General features: G+C 33.8%; 1 protein-coding gene across 1 annotated transcript in view; it reads left to right on the top strand.

Annotated features, from left to right (window-relative positions):
* The window catches only part of ELP4 (elongator acetyltransferase complex subunit 4), a 158310-nt gene that overhangs the window by 31268 nt on the left and 103530 nt on the right, over positions 1-23512 (top strand). The window contains exons 6-7 of the mRNA XM_036428580.2: positions 8878-8962; positions 10932-11120. Coding sequence (XP_036284473.1) covers positions 8878-8962; positions 10932-11120 — 274 coding nt within the window. The remainder of the gene's footprint in view (positions 1-8877; positions 8963-10931; positions 11121-23512) is intronic.

The raw sequence follows: 23512 nt of genomic DNA, 5'->3' as shown, positions 1-23512 counted from the left end.
CCAGGATTAACCTAAGCCAAAAGATCTCTTTTCCTTTTTGCTTTACTGCTTCAAAAGTCTTCCTTGTCTCCTTCACCTTTACCTCTGTGTTATGAAGGAAAGAGTGCTAACAGAACTTTTTCAAAATCTGGGTCTTGTTCTACTGTTAATCTTGGGCAAATTTCTTAGACTCAATGAAAATAAATATCTTTCTATGAAAAATTGAGGTGGGAGGAATACCACTTGTCCTACCTGCATCACTAATTTTTTTTATTAATGATTTGAATGATTATATTGACTTTTACTAGTGCCCAATTTTTGCCATTCACTGAACCATATAAAAATATATACATGCTTAGGAAATAGGTCAATATAACTTTTCCATGATTTCATAAATAAAAAATGGTTGAATCCGGACTCAAAATCAGTTCTTTCTGACTCAGAAATCTTTGTTAGCAATAATGCTATACTGCCTCCATTCACAGAGGGAAATAAAAAGTATAAAATGTACACTAAGTATAATGTAAGTACATAAAAAATAATATGGTGATACTTTGTAATTTAAAAATATATGTATGATAAAGCTAGAAAAGACAAGGGTTTTACTCATTCATTCTACAACTAAAGAGGAGGAATTTACATTTGTCAAAAACCTGCTTCGTGTTAGGCATTGTACCAGGCATTTGATCATAGGCTGTCTAAATCTCTCAACAATCCCCAGGTAATATCCCAATTTCATAGGAAACTTGAAATTAGAGACACTAAGTAGCTTTCCCACGACTCTGTAAATGACCAAGCTGGCACCCAAAACCAGGTCTGCTGAACCTTTGCTCTTTTCTGCACAGACTACATCTGTTTACTGGGTGCCTGAAAAACAACACCTAGGTTGGCTGTGAGAGTACAGTCTCCTGTAGTCTTTAAAATATGATTTTCAGACTGTTTTTGAGAACTAACAGTTTTGTGTACAGAATAAGAAAATTTATAGATTTTAATTATCAAGGCAGTATTTCATTTCATAGTAGCTAACTGATAATTCATTTATTTCATATTAAACCTAAATGCTTAATTAAATATAATTAAACTTGAAACATGTAATTAAATTAATTTTGAAAAATGGGTACTTTACCATGTGAGATTTATTTTAATTTATGAAAAGCATGTGCTCATTTCACTAAAATGAACTTTGCGGGTTCATTTATAAAATAATAAATCTTAGCATTACAGTTGTCTATACTTTTCCTATAATTACAACTAGAGGATATAGTTGTATCCTACTGTCATGTGTGAAGATATGACATATAATTTCATAATATCTAAAAGGATTGTTGAAATGTAGTTATTTTTTTACAGTAAGAAAAGCTAAAGATCATTTAAAATTTCCATTAACTAATTTAAAGTTAGTGGTAGATTTTTTTCTGTAGAAAATGTTCATACATGCAATTTAAACTTTCACATTAAAACATGAGTATAAAAGCCTGAAATGTATCACAATAATATTATCCAGGTGATTTTTGTTTTTCTATTTTATTGTCATAAATCAGATATTCTTAATTACAAAGCAATGAGAGGAAAATGAATTTTTAGAATAATTTTATAATCTAAGTTTTTTTTTAGTCTGATATTGTTTTTAATTAAGCTTTGCTAACAAATATACCCAAACACACTTATGTTCATTATAAGAAAGATTTCCCGTTGTTCAGCATATGGATGCTTTCTCAACTTTCTTATTTATTAATGAATCTAGCAACGTACCCTTAACCTACTGCTTCAGACTGAATGTTTGTGACCCCAAATTCATATGTGGAAGCCCTAATCCTCAGTATAGATAATTATGACTATACTGGGTCATGAGGATGGACCCCAGGTCTGACAGGATTGGTGTCCTTAAGCAAGATCCAGAGACACTGAGCTCCCAAGCTCTTCTTGGGTGACCACACAGTGAGGAGGTGGCCATCTGCTACTGAAGGGGAAAACTCTCATCAGACACCAATCCTGCTGGCACCTTGATCTTGGGCTTCTAGTCTCCAGAACTGTATCATAATGAATTCCTATTATGTTAGTCACCCACTTTGTAGTAATTTGTTATGGAAGCCCAAGCTGACTAATACATCTTCTACAATATATTGTAAACTGTAACTTTTTTTTATTATAGATATGTCAGGTCTTGAATATTGAGTTCATATACTATTGGTAGTAAATAGAATAAATTTGTCTGATATGTTTCTTTGAAATTCCAAATTTTATTTTGATATATATGTCTTAATAATAACTAATATTTTTTTTGTATTAGCTAAAAGTTTTGTATTGATTAAGTTGGATTAACTGAATTCTGAGACTACCAGCTATCTTTACAGGAGAAAATCAGTGGAAAGAGGCTAGGTATAATACTTAAGATTTTAGAAGTCATTCCACTTTTCCTCTCCTGCCAAGTCTCCTTACCAGCTTAAATAGAACCTTGATGTAAGCCTTTTGTAATACTTTCCTAGGGAAATTATAATTATGCACCCCCTACTATCCTGCTTAACTTCTGTTCTTATTTCTGTCTGAACACATTGCACTGTAATTATTTGTCTTATCTACATCTTCATCTTCCCCCTCAAGCCCTGGAAATCCTTGAGGAAACAGTATGCTTTCTTTATCTATTTATTCCCTAAATCTGGGGCACAGGTGTTGATAGTTGGTGAATTAGTGGACCAATGCACCAAGTATGGTAATAACTCAGAATAACTATAGCCTCGCTTTTGATATAAAGATTTAGCGGGATAAAACCAATAACTAAAATATAGCCCAATGTAGGGTGTGTAGGAGGCAGCTAATCTATGATTCTCATCATTGATATTTCTCACTTTCTCTCCCTCTCTGAAATCAATAAAAATATATTTAAAAATAAGTAAATAAAATTTAAAAAAAACACTTATAAAAAATCTATACATGAACTTGGGTTGACTTCCCTTTCTCATGGCTGAACGTTGCATCAAAAGGGTGGTTGTAAACCAAGTAAGGCCACCAGGGTAACCTTTCATCTTGGTCTAAATCAACTCACCTAGTGAGAAGTCATGGGGCTGGAGTGGACCATGGTTCTGTGTAGTATCTCCAACAGCCTTCCATTGAGGTTCCTTGTCTAGGACAGCCATGGCAGAGCTGACCAAGGGCCCAGCCCCACCGCAGGTCGCATCCCTTAAAGGGAAGTGGAGGCCCCATGTTAGCAGTGCCCTTCCCCTGAGGACTTGAACAGGCCTTGTTATCCTGAACCTCATTTTGACCAATAAAGAGAAATTACCTGCTTCCGTGTTTGCCTTTCTGTCTTTTAAGGGTCTTTAGGTACACAGAACTTAGTTGATCATTCTAGCATAGTGGCATGCTATCTTCCTTGGTATGCTTGGTTTTTATTTTATTTCCCATCTCATTCTCACATTCCTAAGCCCAGTCATCTTCCCCATAGGCATACTGTCTGTATATCCTTTCAAATTTCTGTTCTTCAATAAAGTAATCTTTCACCTTTAGGTTCTCTCTTTCTTCTTCCCTCTCTCTCTCCCTCCCCATCTAATCTATCATTAAACCTATCAGCTATATCTTCAGTATATCCAGAGCCTGATCACTTCTGATCACTTCTTACAAACGTCACCTCCTACCATGCTAACCTGTCACCCACATTTCTTGTCAGAACTCTTGGAGCCCAGCCTGTGAAGCTCAGTGGTTGAGCATCAACCTATGAACCTGGAGGTCAGGATTCGATTCTGGTCAGGGCATGTGCTGGAGTTGCAGGCTCGATCCCCAATGGGGGATGTGCAGGAGGCATCTGATCAATGATTATCTCTCATCATTGATGTTTCTCTCTCTCTCTCCCTCTCCCTTCCTCTTTGAAATTGATTTTAAAAATAATAATAATTAAAAAAAGAACTCTTGGAATAGCTCCCTCTTATTAGTTGTGTTTTTTGCTCCTTGGTGGCTCCTGTCACACAGGTTATTGAGCATAACCATTCTCAATGGTTTCCTGTCACACATCGGATTGTTTAGCCTACACATGCAATTAAGCGTAAGAAAGAAAAATAATAAATGATAACCTTCAGGGTGATAGTAATGGGATTTTTAACTTGAAAATTACTTGTGAATAGACTTCACAGTCTTTATAGTCACATGCACAGTATATGCTAATATAATTGTAGTTATTTTATACAGTCAAGACATTTGATATTGTGCCTATGACATTTGTCATAGGTGAATACCTGAAATATATGTGTAAATAGATTTTTGTTAATACAAATCATTCTTTCTCAGTGATTTGGATAATAATTTCAAAAATGCTTCATCTTCACTTTAAATTAATCTTAATTGGTAGGTATAATAGTTTTTCTTCATTAATTGTTTCTATCAAGCAGTTAAATCATTATTTAGATGCAACAGAAGTTCTAATTTTAATGAGAAAAATTATTTCTAAAAAAGAAAAATGTCACTTTTGGTCTATATAATTTTAAGTCAAAATGGACAGCAGAGATTATCTAATGCAACTCCTTAAATTAACAGATAAGAAAAATTTGAAGCCCAGACTAAAAAATTAAAGACTTTGCCACATATAACAGATTTAGCTAGAGTTGTTGCTAGAGATCATACTAGAACCCATTGGGCTATTCTGGTATTTAGTTTATACATTTGTAAATCTACACTTTTTAATATTACCAAGTTAATATGAGTGAATGTCTATACAACTAAGAGGACTATAATCCTAAATCCACACACCTTATTATTTTATTTGATTATGTTTAATGGAGCCGTGTTCAAACCTCATCTCAGCCACATGTTTATTTGAACCCACAGACTTTTCATTGAATCTGGATCTCACTCTGAGGCTTTATCCTAGTTTAGCCAAAGTGCAAATAGCTTCAAGTTTTAGAAAACTTGAGTCTTAAGAGTCACTTAATTGTTTTACAGCCTTGGGCAAATCACTTAGCTTCTAATGGGTCTTATTTTCTCAGCCATAAAATGGAGCTAATGATTGTACTAACTTCTCAAGGTTATTCTAATGATCAGGTGTTGTGACAGTGATGCAAACAGTTTAGGTATTTATTATGTACCAGACATTTTATCAGCTGATAACATTAAAATTAAATCCAAGTGGTCTTATTAGAAACAAACTGAGCTTGTTAAGCTGAATAAACATTTCACTCAGTTAATTTTATATATGCATAATTTTATCTTTGTCTATATTTCACCCTCCTCACCAATAATATTTGTTCCCCTGGCTAGGTTGACAAGCAAGTACCTTCCCTACATCATTCCAACTTCACTGCACATGTACTTCTTTTCCTCTTCATTGGGCCTCTTCCCCCAGTGATTTGCAAGGAATGGACCCATGGTTTCCTGGGGAGTGTAAAGGTGCAGCTTCCTGGTGAAGCTGCCCAGATAACCATGCTTATAATACCTGGCCTTCCCTTTGCTTTCTTCCTATTATTAAGGTTAATAACTTCCTATTATTAATATTAATAACATTTATTCTTTGATCACATTAAGACTTGTAAGCATTCCTTTCTTTATTGTTTGAGAAACAAATGTAATTATCTACTTGATTTCTTTTCTAGATATACTATAGCTAATTTATTTTCTTACAGCAGATATTATCTCTTAACTAGAGGCCCAGTGCATGAAAATTTATGCACTGGAGAGGGGTTCCTCAGCCTGGCTTGCCCCCTCTCACAGTCTGGGAGTTCTCAGGGGTGGGAGGTGACCTGGAGATCAGGGAAGATGATGCCCCATCACACCTCTGCTGCTGCTACTGCTGGCAGCACAAGCTTGGGCCTGCCCTGATTACCTGAGCCTTAGGCAGCCCTGGGCGGCTGGACAGCCGCCATTCAAGGCTTGCCTGTGCCTCAGGCTGGCCCTGGGTGGCTGGGAGGCTGAGGGGATTGGGCGTTACCACTTGTGGTTATGGGCGCTGCCATCTTTGAGGGCATGTCAGTCAATTAGCATATTCCCTCATTGGTTACAAGCACTGACAAATTTGAGGGCGGGGCAGTCAATTCGCATATTATCTTCTGATTGGCTGTGGGTGCCATCATCTTTGCAATGGTGTGAGGATCAATTAGCATATTCCTTCTTTATTAGGGTAACAAACTTACTTTTTACAAGAAAACCAATGCTATTAGTTGATATAAATTAAAGATCTCTGATATAGAATGTCCCTTAAACTTCTTGCTGATATGGATAGGCACACAATTTTTTTTATCTACTTTTTAAAACTGTTGAACTTGGTCAGCAGTATGTAAATTTACATTTGTATCATAGTGTTCTACTTTCCATGTTTGTATATTAATATAGAGAAATAAATTCCTGTCAGACAACATGACATGGTAGTATCAGCAGATATATGAATAATGTACATGTAATTTTTTAACTAGAAAAAATTTGAATGTTTGATATGAAAAAATAAAAATTAAATTTCTAATAATTTTCATATTCATTGTACTCTTATAGTTGTAAAGATATTGTGATATCTTAAGATAGACCATTCACTATAAAACTTGTTGAAAATTATGAACCATATAAAGTAGCATACATAATTTGAAATGTAGTGGCTTTGGAGTGTATCATAAATATTTTGATAGTCTAATCTTTGTTGAGGGTTTGGAAACATAAGGAAGCCAGATTTATATTTATAATTGGGGTTCCTTCTTGCTAGTTCCTTCTTTATAAGTTATTAGACTGTTGAACAACCACAACAAAAAGGCAACGTTCCCAAAATTAATGCATTTAATAAAAAATAAACTTAGATGACAATAGAAGATAATTATTTTCAGCCAAAAAATATATATTATAAATATTTCTGACGCAGAAATGTATCTCATAGAGATTAACAATACTTAGTGTTTTATGTCAATCCCATATAAAGTGGTTCAGTTTTAAATGCTATAATTTTATGTATGCAAGAATGAATATCCTCAATTAGTATACCTAAATGTATTGATTTTCCCAATTTTATTTTGTTACCAGTATTTATTTTCCTAGAAATTTAAGGAGCTTGGAGAAATTTGTTTTACTTATCAAGTTCTAAGTATTGTTGATATGATTATTTATATCTGTGTTAAATAAGGGAAAAGGTTATGATATATTGATTTTATGTCCATTTTTGTTCTTATATCAAAAGAAACCCCTTTACTTTTGAAGAGATTCTTAGATCTACCAATAGCTATCTTAACAGACTGTAAGAATGTAAAATAAATAACATATCATGTCTGGATAAGTGATGGCAACTAAATAAACTAAGAAATAATTTATGTATGTGGTATTGATAATGTACCTTCAGGTAGCAAATTTACTACCAAGTGCTTAAGCAGATTTTATTAATGAACAATTTTGGGCAAAGAGGAAATGCTTTAAAAAGTTTTCACATATATGAAGTAATAATTTTCTTCGGTAGATTTATAATTGGTAGGTTAGGATGCACTGGGTATATTCTTGATCCATACTCCTTTAACCCATAGTGACAGTCATCAAATGGTTGGCTGGAATTCATTTCATAATCTGGGGCCTTGGAGCAGATTTTACCCCCTGTGCAAAGCTAATTGACCCAGATAAGAATTAAATCTGCTGTGTTCAGAAAGTAGAGCTAGCCAGGACAAATATATAAGATATGAAATAATCACATCATTGCCCTATGGAATATCATTTTTATAGACACATTTTCTCACTCATGGAAGTAGAAAAATGTGTTCATGTAATTTGTTGTATTTTCACTGCAAATGGAGAAATAGCGCTATGAGAAATAATTATATCACCACATCCTTCAGTTGGAGTCATAGTTGTTTTGCAAAGAATAGGGTTATTTTCTCTTGGTTTTCTTTTTTGTTTTTGTTAGGTAGGTACTTTAGGGTAGATGTGAATATTCAATACAGTGTTTCCAAAGATGTGCATATATTTTTGCTGGGCCACTGGCCATTGATTTGGCACACTATGCATTCTGCTATATTTACTAACTTATATTCTTTAATGTTGCATGTTGCTTCAAATTATGTTTCATCCTTTTTTTAGGGCATTTCCTCTGCCTTTGTGATCGCTTCATTTAGGATCACAGTAAAGCAGATACTTTTATATTTTAAGGTCACCCATAGCTTCTACAACATTAGGCACTTCTATGTTTAGGAACTAGCTGTGCTCTAGGACTCGTTATCATGACATTTAATGTTCACCCATAGCACACAGGTTGTCCGTTCAGTTAATGTTAAAGTAGATTTTCTTCGTTCTTATTAAATTTTCTTTGAAATGTTTTATAGCATTTGTAAAGTATTTTAAAATAGTGACATTAGGGCTAATATTCATGTGGAAAATAATTTTGTTTCGGTCATCTTATATGTATACATTTATTTTGTCTTTTTTACAAATGAGATGGAGTTTATATTTACTTGTCTTAATTCAGGTTTTGAAATAATATTATTTTGCAGTTTGTTCTAAGAAAATTAAAACTTTGATGGAAGATAAGCTTAGGTGATCAGCACATTGATTCAGGAATACTTGGCATAGCAGTTCATTAACTATGTGTTAATTATCTATGATTACTCCTGAAAAGCTATAGTGGCTTCATTTTTTAGGCTGCTTCATTAAATCATTAATTTTCTTCGAGGTAACTAAGCCTGACATAATTAAGTCATTTTAGTCTCCACAGATTTTTATCTTCCCAGGATGTCAAGAACACTGAGCTAGTTAATATAAGGCATTGTATCTTGTTCCTTGGATGTATTGACTATATTTCTTATAATATTTATACTATTTTGGCTCATTTTTAAATTATATTTTAAAAAATCTCATGAATGTATATATTTTCATTATGTACTTACTGTTTTAGCTTACATTTTTTATTTCCTGTGTAATAAAACCCACTTATGTATTTAAACCACTTCTTACCAACAGTTCTTTGACCCCTGGCTACTTAAAGCTGCTTCAGTTTATTCAGAAAACCATTTACGAGGAAGGATTTGATGGATCCAATCCCCAGGTATGAGTACCTTCAAACCCTTTTATAATCATGGATATAATGTTGTTTTCAAGCTTTCTAGAGCTACACCCAGAATAATCAACAGTAAACAAGCTGTTTCCAAGCACAGAAGATGTAAATAGGCAAAGCACAGCAGCCTTAGTATGACTGGTGAAGTGTATTCAGAGTCTTAGCTGTTTTCTCAGTGAATGCACATAAGATGTACACATTCACTGTCAACATGAATTATTGTAAAATATGTCTTTATAACACCTGGGATTAATAGGTAGCCACATACTTGAAAATTATTCTTAAATCTACAAGACTTGTACTTTCCCATCTAAATTTTTATATTTTTGTCAATCAGGCCTTAATTTTGAATTACCTTATCAGTAAGAGTTCATTATTTTATGATTTTGTGTTTACTATAGAATGCTTCGGGTTGTATCAGTGAATAAAAGGCTGTATTACTTGCTGTATTAAAGTATTTTATAACTATTTTTCTGTAGCTCTCTTTTTAAAAAAATTTATCTGAATTACCAATATTAAAGATGTTCCAGTTAGTTTAACTTAAACAAAATAAGGGAAATTTTATTTCTACACACCGTGCCACTCTGAATTCTTCCTCAGTGATTTTAATTGCTATAGCTGCTAAAAGATTTGCATTTCATTTATATTATTTTAGCAGAATTATTTCCCAAGAGCCATTATTTTTATTAAAGAAGACAAAGAAGCCAAGAGTCTGACTTGTGGCATTAAGAACTACATTTGCTCTTAACTCATGGATTTAAAAAATATTATTATTGACCTGACTACTATATTTAACACTGTCCAAGGCAAAAGAAATAATTTTTAAAATTTGTCTTAATCACCAGTTTAATAGCAGGTTGAAAATAGTGTGTGTGTGTGTGTGTGTGTGTGTGTGTGTGTGGTGAAGCACATTCATTTATAGATGGCTTTCCATGTATGTTACAATTTTTGTGGTGGTCCTTGGTATTTACTACAATTTTGTTATGCTCATTATTGCTCCATGTTTGGTCCTAGTTAAGATTTATGGGCACCATGTCTTCTCTTTGGTGGCAGTGCCTGTCTGAAGAGGTAAATTGGTCTCTGACAGACACCTCTCTCCACTTGCTGTGGTAACTATGGAAACAGGCATGTCATAACAGTTCCTACGGTACAGTGTGCAGAGCTGCTGCTCTTGTAGGATGATGACACATCTTCTAAGAGCAAGACATTTTTTTAAAATCAAATGAAATAGCAAAAAGATAGATACTTACATGTAAATGTACACACACACATCTATTCAGACAACCATTAATAAGAAAGCTGTTATTGGAATGGAATGAAAGGTTTGTTTTCTTGGTTGTTTATTTCAATGTGAAACAACACCATTTTCAATAAACAATATTTTATTTCATAAATGTTGATAGACAACAGTTGCTGTATTCACTTTCTGAACCAGAGATTCTGTAACTATTGACTTTCATAAAGATGAGTTGAGGTAGACATTTCTATGGTGAATATTAAGAATTTAAACTATAAGAAAATTTTAACTAAATAAAAATATACCAATAAGTCATTTAAAAATATATTTCTAACTTTATTGGAATGAAAATATAGTTAAAGAATTTCCATATTGTTAAGTTATGGATTGTATCATTTGCTAAATTCACAAGTCTATACATCTGTCTCAGAAACTTTAGGTGAGTTCGGGAAGTCACAACAGTGCATCTATCAGTCACTACTTAAAAAATATTATTCCTGAATCAAAATAATATTTTGATACTGAAATAAATCCTGTTTTCTAAAGTTTTCATGTTATGTTTTTTATTATTCCATTTTCAACTAAACTAGTTGGAGGCAGCATATAGAAATAGACTCTAAGAAGCATAATATTATATACTATTAATAGCTTACCTGTAAAGCTTGAGGTATCCTATTAGTTAACAAAACTTAATGTGTTTACCTCCCCTCCACTTTTCTTTAGAAAAAACAGAAAAACATTTTACGAATAGGAATCCAGAGTCTTGGTTCACCTTTGTGGGGAGATGACGTCTGCTGTTCAGAAAACTGTGACAACAGTCATAGTCTTACAAAATTCCTCTACGTTCTCCGTGGCCTTCTGCGCACCTCTCTCTCAGCCTGCATCATTACCGTGCCAACACATTTCATCCAGGTATGAACTTTTCAAAACCACTTTCCCCTAATTAGTGGTGCATGGTAAAGAGTAAAATGTAATTGCTTTAGGAGTCTGATAAATTATTTCCACATGTCCTTCCGTAATTTTTTTTCTTTGCTTTCATGTGAACTTGCTGGACAATTGTGATGTGAGGTTGATTTTGATTTTTTTTAATTAATCATAAACTGATCTCAACATAGGTCTTGAAGAAATATTTGTAGACCTATTTGAATAGCAGCATTAAATAAAATGTGGAAGCAAATTAAGTATTCATCAACACATGAGCAAAATGTATCTTATATTTCAATGAAATATTATTCACCCTTAAAAGGGAAGGAAATTCTGACAGATGCTACAACATGGATGAATCTTGAGGACATTTATTTTAAATAAAATTAGTCTGTCACAAGAAGATACTGTGGTTCCATTAATATGAGGTAGTTAAAATAGTCAAAATCATAAACAGAAAGTAATATGGTGGTTGGACTATGGGGATGTGGGAGTGGGATCTTATTACTTAAAGCAGTGTTTCCCAAAGTGTGGTACGCGTACCCACAGGGGTACGGGAAGAGTTTGGTCGGGGTACACATTGCACCGGAGTTTGGTGGGGATATGCACTGCACCATGCTTAGCTGCGCCTAATTCTGTGTTCTCATGAGTACGAGGGGTACTCAGCGTTACGAAAATTATAGAAGGGGTATACATATGTCAAAGGTTTGGGAAACACTGACTTAAAGGATACAGAGTTTTTGCTTGGCCATTGTGGTTCAGTGGTTGAGCATCGACCTATGAACCGAAGTTCCAGTTCGATTGCTGGTCAGGGTACATGCCTAGGTTACATCCCCAGTGGGAGGCGTGCAGGAGGGAATCTATCAGTGATTCTCTCTCATCTTTGATGTTTCCATCTCTGTCTCCCTCTCTTCCTCTCTAAAATAAAAAAAATAAAAAATAAATATTTTTTAATAAATAAAAGATATAGAGTTTCAGTTTTACAAGATGAAGATGGTGGTGATGGCAGAACATTATGAACATAATACCAATGAACAGCATACTTAAAAATGGATAAGATGCTAAATTTTATGTTATTTTTTTTCTAATGCACATACTAAAACACTTTAATTCAAAATGACTTAGTTTTATAACAGAAGTTTTTAAGTTTTGCTTTATTTCTCTAGGAAATAGCAAAAATAACAATAATGATAGCATCTCAAGATATTGAAATATCATTCCTTAGTCATTTGAAAAGTATTTCACCGAGTTATACAGATCTTCCAAATAGTTACACATTTTATTATATAATATCAGACAATCACATTGGTTATTATCATCACCATCCACAATGTTGTATGTGTTGTAAGGTTATTTTTATCATTATTTTTCTATTGTAAGAATATGCTACCAATTCTTTATCTTTTCACTTATTGAAGGACATTTGAGTTATTTTGAGATTGATGCTATTATGAAGCAGCTGTGCTTGAACATAACTTACTATTATGAGTTTAAAATCACACAAATATTATAGGGAAACTCCTTTCTCTAATCATGTTAGACATTGTACACATACTTACATTGTTTGAATTATTAATGATGTTAAGTCATGATAAAGTTAATGGTTTAATAATAGTTTGGTCAGATATAATGAGCTTCTTGATTATGATGATGAATGACCCTGGAACAGATCTGTCAGATACTGGTGAAAATAGTGCAACTTATGGCACTACTACAACTATGCAGTTGCTACAAATATTTATCAGGTACATACTACATGTCAAGAACTATACAAGTATTATGTACTTGAATCTTCATCTGCCCTTAACCTCTTTTTTTTTTACAAGGTAACACAGTTAATAAGTGGCAAGCCAGTCATGTCCTAACTCATGTGTTAGAATCTCTGACTCCAAACTCTACCCTCTTCACTGTTAAGTTATATGGCTTCCCTAAGCATCACAAAATCTCTGCAAGATAGGTGCAATGCCAATTGCAAAGAAGATTAAACTGAAGTGATTCTCCAAAGCCACACCTCTATTACATTTTAAAGCTAGTATCCAATTCAGATCTGCTTAACACTTTCTTCTCTGTCACACTACATCCTATGTGTCTTGAATTATTAATTACTTGTGATAGCAGAAACTTTCCATTAGGAAAAGTATGTTCTAGGGTAACACTGCTATTATTCAGTTTTGTTTAGTTTTAATACTCACCCGATGATATTTTTCAATTGATTTTTAGAAAGAGTGGAAGAGAGAGGGAAAGACAGAAATATAGATGTGAGAGAAACACGTCGATTAGTTACCTCCTGCTAGAGCTCTGAGGAGGGCCTGGGCAGAGGAGGAGCCTGAAACTGATGTAAGTGCCCTTGAATGGAATCAAACCTGGACCCTTCAGTCTGCAGACAGATACTCTGTCCATGGAGCCAAATAGGCTAGGGTTTATTCAGGATTTTTAAAGAAGAAAAAAACTATCATTGTAAGATCTTTAACAAATTAGTACAATGTGAAAGATTAAACAAAGAGGTACATTCTAGACAAGGGAGGGGAAAAAAAGATGGAAGTTTATTTCCTTACAATTGCAAGAAAAGAAAAACATATGAAATAAATATGTGTACCGGTAGTTTTTTATGTATTCCAAAGGGACCTATGCAAAGCAAGGGAAAAGAAAGAAACATTTTTCAAAAGCCATTGTAGGGGTGATCATCTATATTACTTAGAGAAGAGACCCCAAACTCATTGTGAATGTTTGTGATGTGCTTCCTTTAGCCCCAATGTAAGGGACCAGCAGTAATATGATCAAACTACAGATCCGGTGCACAAAATCCGTGCAAGGGGCTCGGCACTTGCAGCCATGACAGCTTGCCTCCACCCTCACAGCCATGGCAATTTGCCATGGCCCTCACAACCCCGGCTTCATCCGAAAGGTTGTCTGAAAGGACATCCAGAAGGTCATTCGGCTTTCTGATCTAATTAGTATATTACACTTTTATTATTATAGATGGCCTCAAGTCATCCTATCTCATCACTGATTGAAAGATTGAGATGATAAGGTGGACTGCATGTCTGCATATCAGTATTTAAATTTTGGAAATTTATAGATGTTTAAATTCTTGTATAACTACAAGAGATATAGTTTAAACTTTTGCTTTTGAAAATACCAGTATTTTGAAAATACTTTGAAATGAAAATAGAAAAACATAGGGTCAGTCTTTGATGACTGCCACTTCCCTAGACAATTTTTCCTATTATAATATAGTAGTATTCTGACCCTAACATCAATTGAGCTATAAAAAAAATAATAATAATTTCTTTACTCTTTCAATATGACACCTAACCATATATTTGATTTTTATCCAAACTAGTAGCCCTGCTCATGAATACGTGCGCCAATAGCTCTCTGCAGGGCCTGCCCCCTCCATGCCTGCTGCCCAGAGGCTCATCCATGGCCGGGCACAGAATGCTTGCCTTGTCACTGTGACGATGAAGCAAGCATTCCGCCAGGCCACTTACGCAGCTGGCTCTCAGTGGCTGCCCCCCAGGATTGGGGAACTCCGGCAGGGTTGAGAAGCCTGGGTACCGCCATCTTGTGGCTGCGGGTGCTGCCATCTTTGTGATGGAGTGACAGTTAATTTGCATATTACTCTTTTATTAGATAAGACTAGGGACCCAATGCTTGAATCTGTGCACCTTGAAAGGAACTGTGGGCTGCAAGGCTGCACTGAGCACATGAATGGGTCTCAGCTCATCCTCTGCACCCCAACTCGGACCCTCCCACTGAGGCCCCTGGTCCCCTGTCTGCCAGCAACCCTGCTCCCGCCGCCATCATTCCCATGCTCTGACAGTACCAGCCCCACTCACACCTGCTAACAGCGCTGAGGGATCGGGAACAGTGCTGGGTGCAGGCAGCGGGTGTGAGTGGCAGCTCCAGTGCCAGCTGTAGGTGTGAGTGGGACTGGCGCCAGCAGTGGGTGCAAGTAGCAGGTGGGACCGTGGCACGTGAGAGCAAAGAATTTTCAGTAACCGCCAGAGGCTCGCCCCGATGACAGCGACCAGTGCCCCATGTTGGCCTGGTACCTCTGCTCACCTGCTCCATCAACCCACCATGGAGATGCATGCCATGTTCCATGCTCTGCCACCTGCTGCCCACTCCCACCATGTTCAGCAAATAGACTGAACAGCAGAACAGCCGAACAACCCATCACAATGATGTGTGCTGACCACCAAGGGTCATGCACATCATAGTGATAGATTGTTCGGTTGTTCTGCTGTTCAGTCTATTTGCATATTAGCCTTTTATTATTTAGGATATTTAGAAAAATATATAAAATTTAATAGTTTTCTTAGACCAGTTATGATATAAATAGGGGATAACATGAACTCTGAAATACTGGTAAGGAAAATCACAACATTTAGGTTAAAGAGACTCAGAAGCAGTATGTCTACACTACTTTTAAAATCATACATCAACTTTATCTCCACTGTAACCAGTGCCATCCCTGCAAACTCCAAGTCAGGTTTAAATGGTGATTAATTGACTAAGGGAATTAACTTATTCATTCATCAAATAATTTATTGCAGGCACTGTTCTAGGCACCTGTAGGGTTATAGTATGAACAAGACAAGCAGTCTCAATCCTGTGGAGCTTTTTCAACACTGTAAAAGATGGCATGGATGGAGCAAAAGATTAGTATATATAGTATAGGTATTTGCACACTTGAGCTTAGAATTTGATAGTAAGGTGGTTTCTGTCAGAAAATAGAAATGCAATTTGATATCCTTGGAAATTTTGTCTTATAATTAAAAACCTATACAAAATAGAATTGTGATACTTTTATTTGAATATGTTACACAGAGTAACACCAGCTTTAAAGTTATATATAATAGTTATATCTCTTAGACTGGTAAAACAGCCAATCAATGCTCTTTAGTTATTAGCATTCTGTCAGGCTTGTACAGTAATGATTAGTTACCCTTTATTGTACTTTTGGCATGCTTCCCATGTTTAATTTTATTGTAGGAAAGGAACACATAGTTAAGGAAATTACAAAGAGGACAAAAAGTTAAAATAAGGAAAATAATGAGAGTCAAAACTGACTTTAACTTATTGATATTAATAAGACTTTTGCAAGTAGGATGAAAAAGAATTACTTTTAAATTTATATTGTGTTCAGCCTCACAACTTTGAACTTGAATTTTTTTTTTACTTCTTTTGGGTTAAAGATTATATTCATAACAGCACAGGAAAAAGTAACAAGCATATGTTGAAACAAATGTATAAAAATAAATTCTAAGTATCTGTTAAGAAAACCCTAAAATTAGTCTTCAAATATGACTTTAAATATATATAGCCCTAAACAATTTTCCCTGTGTAGTAGTAGTATAGCTCATACTGTCTCTTTCTAGAATACAGTTTTAGTATCTGCCCAGAGATGTTGCATTAAAAATGTATGTGAAAATGGCCAAGTTAAGCACAGACTTTGTTACACGCTGAACTGTGGATTTAAGTGTCATTTGAAGGAGCAGAACTATGGAAGGCTCCCCTATATTCCAGCATCACTCCGTTCCCAGATCCCTGCTGTGCAGTTGTTCCACTCGCCAAGAAGCCTGTTAAAGAGCCCCCCAGAGCATGTGTACAGCCCTCCATGTTAATAGTTAATTGGTGAGGATGGCAAGATGAGAGGACAGCCGAACATGTGGTCTCTCAGACTCAAGCAGTAGACAGACCTTTAGTTATAATAACAGCAGCTGCTCACATTCTCACAACTCAACTGTTCAAAACTGTTGTCAAGTGAAGGTTGTGGGTTGGGGGGAGAAGGGTGGAAGGAAAGTTTACTTCTAAGAAAAATAACTACAAACCTGCCTTAAAGCTCTTACTACATATTATCTTATGTATGAGAATATTATTTCAACTTTTTAGAACTTAAGTATAATTCCTATTTTAAAGGTTGTGATATTTCAGCTACATTGGACATTCTGTTGCTTTCCCCCCATTTGCTTTTAGAAACAAATGTTTGTGTACCCTTTGCAATTAAAAAAAATTCGATTGTAGTTGACATACAATATTATATTAGTTTCAGGTGTACAACATAGTGATTAGACATTTATATAACTTATGAAGTGACATAGGGTATTATATGCTAAGTGAAATAAGTCAGACAGTTTGAAAGTTTTTAATGAGGGTTTTTGGTTGTTTTTTTTTTATAAATCGTTATCTTTGAAACAATTCCAGTAGGATACTGTTTGATATCCATATCTAGCAAGATATAAAACTGTGATTTATTTATTTTTTGGTCTTAAAGATAAGAACTAGCTTACTGTTAATGAATTTGTAGTCCACCTTCAAGCTATACAAACATTTTGTGTCTTCTAAATTAATTTTATTTTTAATTCCCAGTGACAGTTGTGTGCTTGGGGAAAAAATGGTGACTGATAACATTTATTCTTTGTGGGTAAAAAAAAATGAATTTTATACCTTATTATTATTTCATTAGCAAGGTGATCAGAAAATACATTTTTTCTAGTTTATGCATATTGTTTACAGAATCTGTGACAGGCTGTTCTTGATTTGTATTTTTATTCATTAAAAGCAGTCTTATCTGAAAATGTCAGGGAATATTGAAGCTCTTAAAATTATAGTAAAAACAGGGACAGTTTTAAGTATTATGTATTTGGTTACAGAATGTTAGTTTGTAAACTATTTAAAGTTTCCTTTAGTCATAACATTTCAGATTTTAAGCTGGGCTGTAACATATCTTTATTGGTCATCATTGGCACTTGGTCAGTTAAAATAGCCTTATTAAGTTTTTATTATGTAACCAATGTTTTTCAACAATTTGTCCTGCAGAACTCCCCTCCCCACCCCAGCTATCTTATTGAAGAAAACTGTTTCCAGCATGTTAACTTATATCTAGAAAAAATTCTTTTCTAAATAAAGCAAGAAAAAAGGCCTTATTACAATGTTTCTTAAAAATTGAATAAGGTTTTATTTAGTGTGTTATTTTAATTTATACACAGTATTTTCAAGTTAATCATATACAATATTAATTGTATTATAGTTTTGAACCCACTGAAGTGAATGATACAGTATCTTTCAACATAGAGAAATTCAGAACAAACCTTTTCACATCCATAAACTTTTGTGTTCATGCTGAGTATTTTAGCAGCTAAACTTTAAGTCAAGAGTTTTACTGCTAAACTCTAAGTCATGACTGATTTAGAACCAACCACTAATATGGGATTATGAAATGTGGACTACAGTGCCTTGTGAATTTCTCTCAATGTGAAATCTTTTATTATTAAACAAGAATTATGGACAATTGCATGGTGAAGGAATTGTCCTTCACCTATAGTTGTGAGTTCATAACTATAACATTCTGGAAAATGTTTTTAATTGTCAATATGAGTAGCATTTATAGAAAAGTATAACCCTTCTTCTGTCATATAACTTAATCTATTTAAATGGTCTTTTTAAATGTAATGAGAATGTTTAAGAATGAAAATTATAGAGTTAATCTCTTGATCATAACTATTACCAATTAATAAAATTAGACATTCTGGCTGTCAGTTTTGTATGAATTCCTTTAAAAAAAAATTATATTCTCAACTGAGAATCTGCCTTTAATTTTTCTAGCTCTCTCAACTACTCTGAAATAGATTGTAAGAAATTGACTTTAAAAGTTTTTAAAGAAGCAAGTTAAAAAATGAACTGAATCATATTAAACCATTTTAACTATCCTCCATATTTGTCAAATTCCAGTTTCTGAAAATTTAGTAGCTTCATGTGAGTCTAATGAGTTGTAAACAAAATCTGTTTTTCTTTGCAATAACTAATAATAGAACTTAATTTCAATTCTGCTGCTGCAGGATTGGGATCTATGTTTTTATAGCTGCAGTGTTTCTTCTCAACATATCATGTGTCTACTATCTGATTTATTTTTAAAATCTAACCTTAGCTTATCTGTATTATACATGCATATCTAATTTACTTCCTTTGTCAAGAATGTTTAAAACTTTTACATAAATAAACTTCAAATTATGTATAAGTTTCTGTCTATATAAAGCATTAGTGAAAGTATGTGTATCATTTTATCTTAGTGTAAATATGCATAATAAATAAGAGCAGAATATTTTAAATTGTCATTGTGATAAATGCACATCTTTAAAAGAGAAAATTATCATTTAGAAACCTTTTGTTATACTTAATCTAAGCAAAGTATATTCAGTAAACCATAGAAAGAAAAGATTTTTTAATGTTTTTTGCTTTCACTAAAAATAATGTTGTGATGTTATAGTTCACATTGCAGTTCACACTATAGTTCCTTTTAGTGATTAAGGTTGTTAAAGTATTATTGAGAGCCAAAATTTTCAAATGGATCAACGATAGGAATAGGAAAATGTCTCATCACAGTATGGAGATTGAGTCATCTGTTCGGGCATATGGAATCTTTGGCTGCTGGACGGCATAGTCTTTATAATGCCCAGTGACCAGGCATGGGCACAACTGTTCTGGAAGCGGAAGCAGGGAGGGCCCTCTGTGTTCAGTCCACTAGAACATGGTAGGAGAAGAAAGCAAGGAGGGACTTGAACGTTTCGTTACAGGCTGTCCTCTACTACATCGCCTTTCATGTGCAGACAAGAAATGCAACTTCATTTAATTTTGCATTTATTTTACAGATGATATTACTAAGCTTTTTAATCTTTGGTGTTACAAGCTATCTGAAAAATACCCATGAGAAAACATAGATTTCTTTCTATTTATATACTTGGATGTGTACCTTCTCATAAAGAAAGATGGCTCTCTTCAAAACAGAATGAAACTTTTTTTCTTCGTGTTGAGACAAAACGTGCTTGTAACTAATTATAATTAAAAGTTGTTTAAGTATCAGGTCATATATTATATCCTAACGTTATGTTGTAGCCCATTGCTATTAATTACATTATTATTACTATATAAAGAGTCCCTGCTTCTTTAATAATGTTTTCGCACTCTGTGTAGTTAATCTTTAATGTTGGGAGGACAGGGAAGAGATTAAATTAGCCTTGTAACCTCTTTCTCTTCTAGGCTGATGATGGAAAATAAAAGCTCATAGCTACAAAAATGTAACACTTAGAATTAATATTTAATTAGATTAGCAAATTGTACACTGTGGCTGAAAGCTTCCAAAGCGTTGTTAGTGCCACAATTGACCTACAGGTTTAGTAATAACTCACTTCTAGAAGCAAGTGCCAGTTCAGCATAGTAGAGCCCCTGTAAGAAAGTCCTGAGAGATTAAAATCAGCAAACCAAATGGCAGGCAGGGATTCCTGGGATGGAGCCTTCTGGAAAGCTGGGAGCTGGAATAGCTTTTAAGCCAGGATTCAGATGAGAACAGTGGGTGAAAAAGCTGATCCCTCCTGTTCTGGGAGCTTTTGGTTGTAGTCCAAAAATCTTAGAACAGATTTTTACTAAATGTTTTTGCTGAAGCTATTAACTTACATTGAAAATCAAATATTGAATAATTTTTCTGTAAAATTTAACAAATGTTTGTGTAAACATCAGTTGTTAATTTCTTACATATTAGTACATAATATCTGTAAACTCAGATCATTAGATTATCAGAAAAGTTTGGCGCTGTACATCTCTGCTCTTTTGCTGTGACATGCTGTTTCCTTGTTCCCTGTATAGTTGATTTATATGGTTCATTTCTATATTATTTCATTACGGGGCATTGTGCAGAGCTAGAGAAAGAGATTCTGAAGTCTTTAGCCCAAGATTTTTTTTTTCTTCAAGAAAGTATATATATTGAAAAATATGATTTGGTCTTTAATTTAAAGCCCTTATATTATAAAAGCAATGCTACATTTGCTGATTTTTATGATGCAATTCAATTACATGATAAATAATTGGATCTCCTGGTGAAACACTGGATCCTTATATTTCTGACGAGTTGATCTGATGAAAAATAAAATACCATGAGTTTGAAAACATGCAAACACAGAGCAGCCAACTTACATAATTTATTGGTTATATCTTAAATAATTAAAGGAAAGCCCGTCATTAGTTAAAAATTTAAGCAGGTGAGAGCCTTGCCAGCAGAGGGAGTAGTCCTGTCTTCCGTCAGGTTCCCATCATTTTCCCACCTGCCTCAGCTTTTACCCAGCCAGTTTCCCATCTGGACCTGGCTCTGTCAGCCTGTTCCTGATGACAGGCTATAATTTTATACTCAATATGGGATTATTCTAAGCTGATTTTAAACTTTACTATCTTTAACCTACCAATGCATCACGAACATCAGCTGGATGCTCTGTTTGATATTTGGATATCTGCGATTGTTTTTTCCAGGCAGGGTATGTGTGAGCTTTTGGACATCTGTGAGTGGCATTTTAAAGATTTCAAGAGTAAAGTAGTGAGCAACAAATTTCTGACTTAGGAAGGTATACCATGAAACATTTTTAAGCCAAAAATACAGACAAATTTCTATATGAATAATTTCTATAATATGAAACTAGAATATGTATAGTTTTTGAAAATGTCTAAAATTAATTTAAAATATCATACATTATTCTGTTTAGCCTATTCATTGCAGTATTTTGTTCATCCAATTTTATAAGCTTTTTAAGAATGTAAGATTGTTCAAATGCTTTATAAAATAAAACTTACAAAGAAAACTGATATAAATAAATCTGCAAAGCATATAGTGTTTGAGACCACTGTAAATGTAAATAATGTTTCTGAAAATGTTCTTTTAAAAATGCTTGTTTTAAAAACCAACATTTTCATACCAAATTTACAATACCAAGTATTTGATCAGATAAGAGACTCAAAAACGATATGGTTCCATAGCTTAATCCTAACAAACTTTGTCAACTTACTCAGCAGTTTTTTTTGCCCTTGAGGTTAAGTATATTTACCATTAGTTCCTTTGTAGATATGTTCTAAGCATTAGAAAATGGAATCAAAATGTGTTTGTTTTGTGATTTCCCTACGTGAAGGTCAGCTTACCAAAGTTTCTCTATATTTTAAAACTAACTGTGTATGACTTTGAATAAAGCTGGGTATTAAATATGGAAAGGTTTAATTTAATACCTTTCTTAAGGGATTAATATTGTTAACATTACACATATGTAGTAGTATAATTTTATTTTATAAAAGTGTATTCTTTCTTAAACTCAAAGTATTTGAACAGCATTATTTTTCCCACTATCAAATTTTTAAATAAAATAAAAATCTAATTCACAGAAATAAGTGATAGCTCTGAGCAGGAAAAGTTAAAGGTTTATTAAAAATTACAAACAGTAAAAATAATTTTGTTATGTCATAGACTCTTTCTAAAGGATGAAGAACTTAGTAAGTATGGGAAAACTAATAGGTCGTTTAAAAATCTCTAGATTTATCCTTTTATCCAAGTTTATTTTTTTAATTATATGACAAAGCATACTTTAGTATGATTGTGTTCCTGTGCATATTATTTTTCATAAAATGTTATAATTTCAGTTGTTGAATACACACACACACACACACACACACACACACCACACACCATGTAATGTAAAAGGTCAAAAATTAAACAACAAATATTTTTTTAACTTTTCAATGTTAACTTACTCATGCTTTTGTGCTATGTATCCCATATTGGATGTGTGTGCCGTACTCAGTGGGGACTTTGCCCTTTATACTGTGTGTTTGCTGTCTTTCCTATTTGAGTAATCCAACAACTTAACTCTTATTTAAAGCATTGCATAAATGCTTTATGTTATTTGGTTTATTCCTTTCAAGCTTCTGGATAATTAAGTGATTGGTTAATTAATTTTTAATTCTCTTGTTAATTTTCCCCCCAGGATGTATATTTGTTTTGTTATGTACTAAATCTTTTATATTGTTGAGATAATTAGGTCCAAGAAAGTTTAAGGTATGGGGTATTCTGATTGTTACTTGGCTGCTGTAAATAGGTATCTGAACTATTTCTATTTAAAAAATAGAGGGAGCTTTATATGGCAGTAGTTTATCTCTTAACAAAGTTCATGGTTTTGGCTTAATGAGTTTTTAATTGTAAAGGAACATTAAATTAATCTTCCTTTATTTAAAATCCATTTAGTGAATTTGATGTGTCCTAGTAAAAAAGTGATCACCATTCTATAAAAGGAGGCATACTATGAAACCAAAACAGGAACAATCAAAACAAACTCTCAAGTTTTTGTGAAATTGGACTTGAAAGTAGACAACTGGACAATCTGTTTTGCCTTTTCATTTGTAATAGCGTTGACATAATTTAAACTTAAATAATTAATTAAGAAATTACACTGCAACAGAACATTTTAAGAGCCTTTTCTGTAACTTAATACAATGCTGTTTGAGTCTGCCAGCAAACTCTTAAAACTCCTGGACACTGGCTCTCTTTGCTCCTGGCTTCCCTCCTAGTC

This window comes from Pipistrellus kuhlii, unplaced genomic scaffold, assembly GCF_014108245.1.
Source record: "Pipistrellus kuhlii isolate mPipKuh1 unplaced genomic scaffold, mPipKuh1.p scaffold_m20_p_9, whole genome shotgun sequence".
Classification (NCBI taxonomy): Eukaryota; Metazoa; Chordata; class Mammalia; order Chiroptera; family Vespertilionidae; genus Pipistrellus; species Pipistrellus kuhlii.
This window is presented reverse-complemented; position numbering and strand designations above follow the sequence as displayed.